General features: G+C 33.7%; 1 protein-coding gene across 5 annotated transcripts in view; it reads left to right on the forward strand.

Moving 5' to 3' along the window:
- The window catches only part of KTN1 (kinectin 1), a 125,023-nt gene that overhangs the window by 94,731 nt on the left and 17,926 nt on the right, over positions 1 to 12,366 (forward strand). For 3 of the 5 annotated variants that reach the window (XM_080808570.1, XM_080808569.1, XM_080808571.1), the window contains exons 29-34: positions 1,981 to 2,071; positions 3,832 to 3,900; positions 4,610 to 4,647; positions 6,733 to 6,823; positions 8,874 to 8,960; positions 12,263 to 12,352. In XM_080808570.1, coding sequence (XP_080664696.1) covers positions 1,981 to 2,071; positions 3,832 to 3,900; positions 4,610 to 4,647; positions 6,733 to 6,823; positions 8,874 to 8,960; positions 12,263 to 12,352 — 466 coding nt within the window. The remainder of the gene's footprint in view (positions 1 to 1,980; positions 2,072 to 3,831; positions 3,901 to 4,609; positions 4,648 to 6,732; positions 6,824 to 8,873; positions 8,961 to 12,262; positions 12,353 to 12,366) is intronic. The other 2 variants (XM_080808572.1, XM_080808573.1) reach the window with 1 other exon arrangement.

The following is a 12,366-nucleotide window of genomic DNA, read 5'->3' on the forward strand; positions in this document are numbered from 1 at the left end:
TCACAGCGGTTAGAGGGATATCTGGACTTCATCTTTTTGGCATGCTATAGAATTACTTTTAAGAGATTTTTGCTTTGCTGTGATGCCATCAATCTTTATGGATGTTTAAGAAGTGGCCCTTTGAAACTGTATCTTTAAAAGTAAGATATTGAAGATATTAGGTCATTGTCTTTATGAAGACAAAGGAGATGTCTCTATTCTTGACACTAAAATTCTCATTTGTACAGCTAATTGTTTATCATGGGGGCATTGTATAGTTATCAAGGTACTTGTTTCATTTGCTAATAGAAAGCTTAGAGACATTTCTGGCCCATTTGTAGTAGGTATATAAATCATTAAAGTATGTGATTATTTTTATTTTTATTTATTTATTTATTTATTTAAGATTTTATTTATTCGACAGAGATCACAAGTAGGCAGAGAGGCAGGCAGAGAGAGGAAGGGAAGCAGGCTTCCTGCTAAGCAGAGAGCCCGATGTGGGGCTCGATCCCAGGCCCCTGGGACCATGACCTGAGCTGAAGGCAGAGGCTTTAACCCACTGAGCCACCCAGGCGCCCCAAAGTATGTGATTTTAGATCTATTTCTGCGTCAGTTTTCTTTTTTAAAAAAATTAATAGGGGCCCTTTGTTGGTTAAGTGTCTGCCTGTAGCTCAGGTCATGATCTCCATCCTCAGGTCCTGGGATGGAGTCCTATGGCAAGCTCCCTGCTCAGCAGGAAGTTGGCTTGAACCTCCCTGTCTGCTCTTTCCCCATGCTTGTGTGCTCTTTGTCTCAAATAAAGAAATAAAATCTTTGAAAAAATAAAAAAATAGAATTAGGTTTGTGGGGGGAGCAATTTTAGGTTTACAGAAAATTGAGAGAAAAGTACAGTTTCTATTTTTCCCCCACCTCCACCCTATTTCTCCTGTTAAATCTTGTGTTAGTGTGTAGGTATGTTAAAATTGATGAACCAGTGTGGAAATACCGTTAGTAACTGAAGTCCATAGTTTCCATTAGGGTTCTTCTGTCTTCTGTGGGTTTTGAGGAACGTATAATGACATGTATCCATCATTACAGTATCATACAAAATAGTTTCACTGTCCTAAAAATCTCCTGGTTCTATCTGTTCATCCCTTCCTTCCTCCAAACACCACCCCCCACCACCCCCAATCTCCAGCTACCACTGCTCTCCATAATTACTGTCTCCATAATTTTGACTTTTCCAGAATGTCATATAGTTGAACTCCTACAGAATATAGGTTTTCAGAATGGCTTGTTTCACCTAACAATATGTATTTAAGTTTTTCTGGGGTTTCCCCCCAACTTTTTAATCCTATTCTACGTGTGTTCTCCTTTGCCATTTTTCATGTAGACCTAGAAACATTTTGAAGTTCTTTCTACATTAAGGTGGGATAAAAATAACTTTCAGTTCAGCAAATATTTGAGAGCTGGTTTTGTGCCCTTTGGCACAGGAATTCTGAAATGGCTAAGACGGGTTCTTGTCCTGAGGAAATAGATAAATAGATCAATTTAATAGTGCTGGGTGTTACTGAGGTCTTTTGCTTAGGTTGACAAGGGAAATTGGGATTCACATGAGCTAGATAGAGTAAGACTTAAATCTATGTTGGGTAAGGGAGAACCAGATTAAATTATATGTAGCATAGCTTTACAAAGGCTTGGCCATATTTTAAGTTCCAGTGTCAACTAATAGTGGCTTTATTTTTTATTTTTATTTTTTTATTTTAGATTTTCTGCTTCGATAAAGCCATGCTTGCTTAAGAAATGTTAACTATGAAATAAACTGTAACAGTTTTATGATGTACTTTGAGTTGAGTGATTCTGGAAATGTTTTTTAAAACAAATTTATAAATTGGTGTAATCTGGAGAGAAGATCTGTTAGACATTGTTTCTGCTATCTTTTTTTCCTTAGGGGTGGTATTGAAGTCTGGTTGTCCTTTTTTATCTATGTAACTAAATATAAGGTCTTTATAAAAATTCTAGGTTGAAAGAAAAGGAAAATGAAATGAAGAGAATAGAAACTGTACTAAAAGAGAGGGAGAATGATCTTTCTAGCAAAACAAAGCTGTTACAGGTGAATATATTAGCTAAAACTAATTATTGTGTGAATTATTGTCTTTGCATATTTTAAACAATTTTAACTACCACAAAAGAAAATAGGATAGAGAGATTCTTTCCTCCCAGCCAGGTACTGGGTCTCATTCTTCAGAAAACTAGCACTTATTTGTATATCTTTTGAGAAAGTGTCCATTCATAAAATATGTGTGTACTTGTTTTAAACAGTGTATTCAAACTATACACAAGTTTGTATTTGGCTTTTCTCCCTCTGTTATTAATGTTTTTGAGATCTTTCCACATAAGCACATTTCTGTCTTCAAGTTTTAGTGGCTTTATGGTATTCTGTTGTATCATCTGCCATCATTTATATAACCAGTCTTGATTTATGGATGCCTAGATTATTTAGAGTTGTGCTTCCTATTACAACAGTGAACATCCTTGTGTGTGCATTGTGAATACTTTTGCTAGTATATCTGTATTTAAAATTCCAGGAAACAAAATTTTGGGTCAAAGGTTATGTAGTTTCTTTTTCTTTTTGAAAAGAGGTAGTTAAAATTGAAAATCCGTATCTCCTCACCCCATGTTATTATATTGAAAGTATTGAAAGCACATTAATTTGAAGTGAAAGCAAACTTTAGATGGCTGCATTGTTTCCAACCACTCTTGCTTACATTTCTTGCTCCAAGTGTTAGTTCTGTTGCCTTCTCTTTCTCCGCCAAGTGGATTCGTTTTAAATATTGTTAGATAGTGCTAAATCACCCTCCAAAAGTTTTTTTTATGCATCTACTGTAATAGAGGGCCATTTCCTTTTCATTCTCTCCCAACACTGACAAAGATGAAAACATTTGATATTATGCTTGAAAGATGGTTGGATTGTTGTAATTTGCATTTGATTGTGAGAGAAGTTAAGTACTTCATTTGTCTATTGATTGGCCTTTAATTTTTCCCACTTTTTTTTCTGGGTTGACTTTTTCTCACCAAATTAAAAACTTTTTTTTTTTTCCCATAATAAGAGAAATTAACCTTTTGTCACGTAAGAAGTGACTTGTTTTCTTAAATTTTTTTTTTTATTTCGTTTGTGTTTTTCTCCCTACTTTTGTAAGTTAAAACTTTTATATACTCAAATATAAGTAATTTTCTGAGAAGTCTTGGAATGAAAGGTATCTCTTATTCTATGATTATAAAAATATTTTCATGTTTTGATATGTTTATAATTTGCTTTTTTGTTTGATGTCTTACTCGTGTAATTGATTTGAGTAAGTTATGAGAATAATATTTTAGCCTTGGGGGAAAAGAAGGTTAACCACATTATTAAAGAATCCATTACTGCTTTACTGGAGTGGTTCTGCTTTCCAGGGGACAATGTCTGGAGACATATTTGGTTGTCATAGCAGGTGGAGGGGTGCTAGTGCATATAGAGGATGGAGACCATCGAAACTGCTGAACATGCCAGAGTATACAGGATAATCCTGTTAACAGAATCCAAAATGTCACTTAGAACTTGACCTACTGATCCGAAATGTCACCCTATACACCTTAGAGGTATTTGGATCTGTTTCTGGATCCTGCACTCTTCCATTGAGACATACTCTCAGATTGGTACTGAGTAATTTATTCTAATTTTATACTGTGTTTTAATATAGGGCTTATTACTTTTTAAATGATCACTTTAAAAAAACTATTTTAGAATTACCCTGGCTTATATGGTGTGTTTCAAAAATTTATGTGGAAAATAATCTCTGTGCAGGTATTCATGTTTAATTTTTGTTTAAATAGGAAGTACAGGAAGAAAACAAATTGTTCAAGTCTGAAATCGAGCAGTTGAAGCAACAGAACTACCAACAGGTAGGTACTATTTATTAGGTAGCTTGCCTTTCATTTATGTGGTAAAAAGTTATATAACTTTTTTAAGTTATATAACTTAAGATGTTACCAAAATATGGTTTGATTTTTCTGAACATATGTAAGCTAGAGAGTATTATGAGGGGCCAAAGAATGTGTTCTTCTTAGCAAGAAGATTATAGAATAGTGGTTCAGTTTGGGAGATTGTAGTCATTCAGTTTGGGAGATTATAGTATAGTAGATAAGTTTGGGAGATTGAATGTAAATACTGTATGTGAAGGTCTGTGTACTTACACATATTATGTAGAATTTCTGTTTTTACATGGTAACTAACTTTTCTTAGTTTTTCTTTTGACTTCATCTTAAGGTTTTTGTGTTTGTTTTTTTGTTTGGGTTTTTTTTTGGCTTTTGGAAGTTTAATATAGTCAAATAAGAATTATACAATAGGAAGATTTAGGGCATTAGCTCAGTGCTTTACAAATACTGGAAATTGATAAATACTTGTTAAATGAAGAGTTTATGTTGTGACAAGGAAGATTCGATTTAATACTCAGTACTTTTCCAAATTTATACATATTTTTATTAAAATTACTTGGTCACAGGTATGCAGAATATAAAGTGTTTTTACCTTTGTTAATTTATATCTGAGAAGAGCTTTTTTGTAGTCTTGTAGGAATAACTATTTTGAAATAACATTTAACTTTTTTAATAGGCATCATCTTTTCCCCCACATGAAGAACTATTAAAAGTGTAAGTAATAATTTTGATTCACAGTTTGGAAAGTGGTAATCGTTTTTATGTGTTAAACAGTTCTCAGATAAGAATTTAATGTACTTCAAATGGCACCTAATTTTTCCAAATCTGTTTGGATTTCTTGAACTACAGGTCACTAACATTTAGCTATGCCCTTGTCTAAACTGATGTGCTTTTTTTATGATATTTCGATTTTTGTTAAGGGAGATTTTAAGGTTTTTAGTACTTTAGAAAACATCTAATAAAGCTAAAATACATATATATATATTTTTTTTTTCAAAGATTTTATTTATTTGACAGACAGAGAGGGAACACAAGCAAGGGGAGTGAGAGAGAGAAGCAGGCTTCCCACTGAGCAGGACCCTGGGATCATGACCTGAGCTGAAGGCAGACGCTTATCGACTGAGCCATCCAGGAGTCCCAAGTTAAAATATATATTTAAGGCTTTATTTTCCTTAAATTATCTCAGTTATCCTTCTAGTATCATTGTGGAATTGAATGATGCAAATAAGTTTCTGCTTCTATCCTAAAAAAAAAAAAATCTCAATCTTTATAGTTGCTTGCTTTCTTAAAAATTTATTATCTTTTTTTTTTTTTTTTTTTTTTTTTTAAGAGAAAGCTGAGAGGGGGTAGGGACAGAGGGAGAGGGGAAGAGAATCCCACGCAGTCTAACCTGGAGCCCCATGCACAATCTCATGGCCCTGAGATCATGACCTGAACTGAAATCAAGAGTCAGATGCTTAACTAGTGAGCCACCCAGGCAACCATAGGAGTGCTCTTTTTTAAAGAGATATTCTTTTTTTTTTTTTTTTTTGGTGCAGATTTATTTGTTTATTTTAGAGAAAGCTCAGAAAGGAGGAGGGACAGAGAGAGAGGGAGAAAAGCAGAGACTCCCCACTGAGCAGTGACCCTGCAGTGGGGCTTGACCTCGTGATCCTGAGATCATGACCAGAACTGAAACCCACAGTCAGATGCTTAACTGACTGGGCCACCCAGGTGCCCTTTAAGGAGACTTTTTTACTAAAGCATTTTTCTTTCATTGTTGGCTTGTATTTTTCTCTAAGAGAGTGTATTTAAGGTCATTTCAGCTAAGTTGGTGTGTTTGAATATTCTAGTTGTTATCCACATTATGTGTATTGGGTGATAAAAGTAAATATTCTTTCATCTTGATTCATTTACAAGGTTGTTGGTTTACTAGTTTAGAATTATTTACTGGTATATTGAGTCTGGAGTTTGTATAGAGCAAAGGTCAGCAAACTTTTTCTATAAATGGCCTGTAGTGAACATTTTAGGCTTTGTGAGCTACAGAGTTCTGTTTTGTATCCCCCCCCCCCATTTTTTGTTGTTGTTGTTTTTATTTTTAACAATTCTTTAAAACCATAATATCAGTTCTTGACTTGAGGGCCAGACCAAAAAAGACTGTGGTTTGGGCCTCGAGCCCTAATTTGCCAACCTCTTATATAGAGCCTACTCTTAAGGAGGGCTATTTGTAATTTGAGTTTGTACCCAAGCTGCTCTCAACTATAACAGAATTGAATTGTGAATCTTTGCTTTTGTTTTCTGCATTTCTGGGAATTAACTAATGCATTAGAATTAGAAAAACCTGAATCCTGAGAATGTTATGAAAATGATGATACCTACCTCACATTAATATCATACTTCTGTTGTGGGTTAGCCATTTAAAGAGAGTCATAACTACTTTCATTACCTTTTGGGAAAAATACCAAAGGGAATATGTCTATGTCAGTTTTCACTCTTCTGAAAATAGCTACTTCCCTGCCACAGATAGAAATAGAAACAACTATAACTACAGCAGTTCATATATTCATGAACTGTTTCTTAAGAGGATGATTTCTCTTGAGCACAAATATTATCATGCCATATTGTAAAAGTCATTTTTGAAAGTAAGAAAATATCACAAATAAGTTTTCTATGGTGACAAGTAATTGCTAAGCTTGAAAGAGTTTGCTTGTTAAGTTAATAAGTTTTGCAAAGCATCATCTACTTGTTTTTATTTTGTAGTAATAAATACCTTCACTGTTTACCTAAAATGTTGCTATGTGTATTTATGTTCTGGTTTAGAATTTCAGAAAGAGAGGAAGAAATAACTGGTCTTCAGAATGAGTTAGATTCTTTGAAGGAGGCTGTTGAACACCAGAGGAAGAAAAACAATGTAAGCAAATCTTTGTCAGAATAAAGCTTTTCTTTTTATTCACTGAAATACTATGCATCACATTTTTAAAAAATTTACTTCTGTAGTTTTCTTCTTGATATTTGTAAGAAAGTACTGTTCTGTGTGTACCTTTTTGGGGAGGATTATTAATCATTTTATTGGAGAAAAGATATTTTAATGAATAAATGAAAAGACTAATTTGTATACTTCTAATTATCATTTTAGATATTGAAACTATAATTACTACAGCTTCAGATTTCTTATTTTTTTAAAATACAGCTAACTTTCTGTTGAACTTTTATTTGAAAAAATTATTTTTTCATCTCAGTATTTTAAAATCAGTGGCATCTCCTTTTAATTTGACTGGGCTAGGCTTTTTGTAAACCAGAAGTAACCCAGTATTGAAACCTAGTGTTTTTAGTAATTGTCTTTCAGAGCCTTGTGGAACCTCCTTTTTTAAACTGACAGTTGGTTCAGATTTTTGGTAATTAAGAGTATTAGGGGCCTTAGAGCCTTAATACATTAATACTAGAATGGGAAGGGGTAGTGCCCTAAGAAATTTAAGTCCTAATACTTTTACTGAATAGACAGTGAATTTAGGTGATTTTCTTAAATTCTTTTTGACCAGAAGGTGATACCTGTAAGAAGAATCCAAACATTATTGCTAGAGAAGGGATTTTTGCACACAAAAGTATGATTACTAAGACTTAAACAAGGTTAAACATGTTACTGAAATCTCTTATGGGGATGTTGGTAGGAAATTGATATGTGTTTTCTAATGAAAGCTTAATTTTTCAAAGTTTGCATAAATTTGTTAATTTAACAAGTTGACATGTACTTGCACCCCTGAGTTTGTCAAAATTAGGTATGTGAATTGCCCTTTGTATTTTTGTGTAATGTTACTAACAGTATCGCTTGGCCACAAAACCTGAGGTGAATTTGCCAATATACTGCTAACATCTTAACTGTGTTTTATTATCCGGATTCTGAGGTGAGGTGTACATAGTAATAGCAGTCTAATGCAGCAGCATTGCTCCAGGCATTGAAGTGTGTGAAAAGAGCCAGCACTTTGGGGAATCGGTCCATTCTAGTTCAGCCACCACCCTGGCTGTGCACATCTGGCCAAAATTGTTAACTTACCCCACCTGTGATTTCCCCATCTATAAAATGGGAGTAAACACCTCTTAGGGTTGTTGTGAAGGTTAATGAGAATTTATGGGAAGCACCAAGTTCAGTGTTGGGCACATTAAGAATTCAGTAAATGGTGATTATTGGCTTTTTATTTGTTTTTAATCTAATGTTTAGATTTCTAAATCTGAAGAAAGACTGCAATATAGCAGATTGTCCTTACTGGTATTTGCTAATGAAATGCTATTAAAATAGATAGTTCAGAACTCCGTTTCCAGTGACTTCTGTTTCTCTTCCAAAAGAATGTGATTTTTAGCTTTCCAGCCTCCCTGTTTTCAGCCTTGATCAAGTAGCTCATACATTCATGTCAGGTTGCTTTATGGCATACACATTTGACCGTGCCAAAAAAGATGGGCAAGCACGAGGAGTGACTCTGTTATTCCTAGGTGGACTCGAAATGCATTAATTCAATAAAACCTATTTAGAGGAAAAGATGTTATGCTGTAGTGGAAAGTCTGAGTGTTCATGGGCCTTGTTTAAGAATCACATGTAAAGCTTTTTGCAATACTTGTGTATTTGCCCTGTCCTTAATCCCCTAATATTTGGTGTACCTGAAATCATATTTTTATCTTGGTTTGTGTGTTTACTTTTGAATGCTTTCTTCTTTGTCACATGTACACAGTAATTACTCTATAGCTGGCATATCTGGTGTGTATACTAAAACATGGGAAGTGGGCATCTTTATTTTCTCATTCAGACTTCTAAACATTGCTTTTTATTTTTTTGCTAATATACATATTTCCCATTGAAATAATTTTGCAGTAACCAGCATTTAAATGCAGTGCAAAATACTGATGAAATAAAAAGCAAAAAATCTTTCAATTATGGATAAACTGAAATCATTCTTTCTAAAAATGATTAGGACCTTCGGGAGAAAAACTGGGAAGCAATGGAAGCATTGGCATCAACTGAAAAAATGCTGCAGGACAAAGTGAACAAGACTTCCAAGGTTGTAATGCTAACTCCTAGAAGCAATCTACTGAACAGAGAAAATCTGCAGCTTGTCTTAAAATCAGACTAAAGCATTTAATTTTACTGCAATTTAAATATAAAATCTCCTTATCATCCACATTTATCATCTCTGTCATCTCTGCTTTTTTCATCTACTCTTTGAAGCTTTAATTTTGAGCATGCAGTTGTGATTACCTGATTGTTTGAGCTTTGGTGATTACTGCTTTAAGCTGAAGAATCTCAAGAGACCTATGCTACCCATGTAAGCTTTTGTCACTGTACCCCTTGTGGGTTAGTTAAGGGCACTTTAGTAAAAACCTTGGCCCCCAAAAATCTAACTGAATTAACGAACACATTTGAATACCTAGATGCACACTAACTCTCCTAAGTTCTTTGGGGCACACCAAGATGACTCACACAAGGTAGAAAATGATCGAAGTGTTAAGTACAGGGAAGGGATCAATTCTGGTGGTTCCTTAGAAGAGATGAGTTAAAATTAAACTTCAGGTTTTGAAGTGGCTGGACAGTAATGGGGCATGTGTTATGTTTCGTATGGAATATTAATAGAAGGGATAGTTCTCTTGACCTGAGTGTATAAAGTACTCCTGAAACATATAGCTCCCTCTTTCTCAAAACAGTAGAAGATATTCTGCATGAGTTCAGGTTGTTCCATGGGTTCAGAGATTCTGATGGCTTAATATTGAGAAGAGTTGTTTTTAAAGATGGAGACAAATGAATGTTCCAGTTCAGTCAAGCATTTTGACAGTTTCTACCAAGAATATATGTGGAACAGGGGTATTGAATTTTGTAGATGGGTTAATAAAGTTAATTATGTGATTTAGTTGAGCATTCTATAAGTATTTTGTGGACCATGGTAATCTATTGAATTTTAAATGTAGGTCTTAATGACATTTGAAGGACTTTTTTTTTTTTTTTAAGTAGAATAGTTTCTATAAAGTTTTTTTTTATAATCAAGTGTGTTTGTCATTATTTTTCCTTTAGTGTAATAGATTTGTATTTACTTCTCTACCTATTCCCCTGCCTTAAATTTCACTAAGACCTAAATTTGGGACAGCTGGCAGACACTGGGACTAGAGAAATCTAGGCCAGGGAAAATAGAAAGCGGGGCCAGCTAGGTAGGACATTATTTCATTGTGAGTGGTTGCAGTCAGTTCCATTAGCAGTGGGGGTTCTGGTGTAGTTTCTGGTTGTTTTTGTAACTTTTTATTTCACTGTTAACAACTGCCTTGTAGTTTTTATTTTGTTCATGAGACTGGGTTTCTGTGAAGTGTGCATCCCTTACTTAATACCGTGCCATTCCTGCAAGAAATTACAGGCCACCCTTTTCGGCATTCGTGCATATTGTTTCCAAAAGAGAACTAGAATTTATCCATGTTTCATCATGTGCTTGGTATAGAAATTGACCCTTATTTCAAAACTCAACACCGAGTGCATGGTGGCTTCTTGCATAGCTAATGATCTACAGAGAATAGAATTTACAGTCTTTCTCTAATTTAATGGAATTTACACTGTTGTCAGACAGCGTGGGTGTAAAGTGGTGTTGATTGAAGCAGAACCATAAGTTATGCTGGAGAAAGGAGAAAGAACTCTATAGAACTCCTTTAGTGCTTTAGATGATAGAAATAAGTAACAGTAAGTTTATGTAAAATGTAAGAGAGGGTGATACACTGCTTTTTCACAATTATCTTTAAAGTAGTAAATATTCTTGAGGAGCTACTATAAATGATAGTTTCATATAGAAGATACTTCATAAATATTACACTTAGATAAAAATAGCAATTTTCCATATTAGATCTTTTCCAGGTATTAAAGTGGAATAGAAAATGCTATCGACAACTGAACTACCAAATTAGTTGGAAACTTTTTAGCAAAATTAGTACAAACCAAAATTAACTTCTTATTTTTCTCCCTCTTGTTATAAATTAGACACATTTCTTTTAGTTAGATTCTTTTTCCCTTGGAAAGTTTTCCAAAAAACTTCGTTGCACAGTGCTCTTTTCCTATTTTTCTTTAGTGATCGTTCTACCACTTCTATCGTCAGATGATAAAAGTGACCTCTTAATTGTGAATTAATTCTGAATTAGCAGTTAATCATTTTCCTTGAATGAATGTATCTTATGCAGTTAGGTGTATTTCTGAAAAATAGTGGACTTTATTGAATCACTGAAAATAATCCATTAAAACATCTAGTAAAATACTGCCACTAATGTTGAAAAAAAATTTTGTGTGTGTGTACAGAATGTGATGAATCTCTAGCTTTTTATTGTGTAATTTTAGATTTTCATGTTATTTAGACTTTCTAAATTGATGTGTATTCATCTTAAATCAGCAATGGATTTCAAAGGTCACATTTAAATGGTGTTTGAAAGATAAGGTTGAGATTTTGCTAGCTCGCTTTCCTTCTTGTCACCTGTTGAACTTCACAAGTGTTTTTTTCTTGGCTTAGTTTAGATGTGCGTTTTTTGGGTGTCATTTTTTTAATTTTGTAGAGGTAGTTTGACCATTAGATTTTTATTTTGCGTGTGATCAGGTCATTACCCTAATTTTGACAAACCATAGTTTTGAGTTAATAATTGATATCCATTGTAGTTTTAAAATCACCAAATTTAGACATGCATTTGTAATACCTTTAAATTTATAGCTGATAGAGTCCCTCTAAGTGTCAGAATTAGTCTTCTTGATGCTTCGTATTGGTGAATTAATCACCATCAGTTTTTCCTCTTTTTTCTTTTCTGTTTTTCTCATATGTACCACACATCAAATTTTGATGGCCTTTTTTTTTTCTTTGTAACTTCACTTGACCTTGAAACTGGAAATGTGAAATTGCCATTTTTAATCCCATGATGCTTTTTTTTTTATAGAAAGAGATTTGCCAGCCGATAAGCCTCAGTTATATTGTCCAGGTGGATATTTTTTTGCATGTAGTTTAAGTTTTAGCTGTAGGAAGTGTATTTTTCATTTTTTGTTCTTGTTTGTTTTTTGCATTGTTTCTAGAAGGGCAAATCACTTGCTTTCTAAGAGCAAGGAAAATGTCCATATTATCAGATACTGCCTTGGTTTGATTAACTTAAAACATCGTTATTTAGGATGCTTTAGAGATTTTGCAGATTTTTTCTTATGGAAGCATTTTAACATTTTAAAATAAGAAATTGTAGCTTTTGTCAGTATTAAGATGAATTTTTAAAATACTGCGACTTTTTCCTCCCTTAAAGCTTAAAAGACATTTTTAAAAAAATTCTATAATCTTGTAAGTTTGACTTGATTCATCTTCTGCCTTAGGAAAGACAACAACATGTGGAAGCTATTGAATTAGAAGCTAAAGAAGTTCTCAAAAAATTATTTCCAAAAGTATCTGTTCCTCCTAATTTGGTAAGATTGATTTA

The sequence above is a fragment of the Martes martes genome (assembly GCF_963455335.1).
Source record: "Martes martes genome assembly, chromosome: 7".
NCBI classification, from domain to species: Eukaryota; Metazoa; Chordata; class Mammalia; order Carnivora; family Mustelidae; genus Martes; species Martes martes.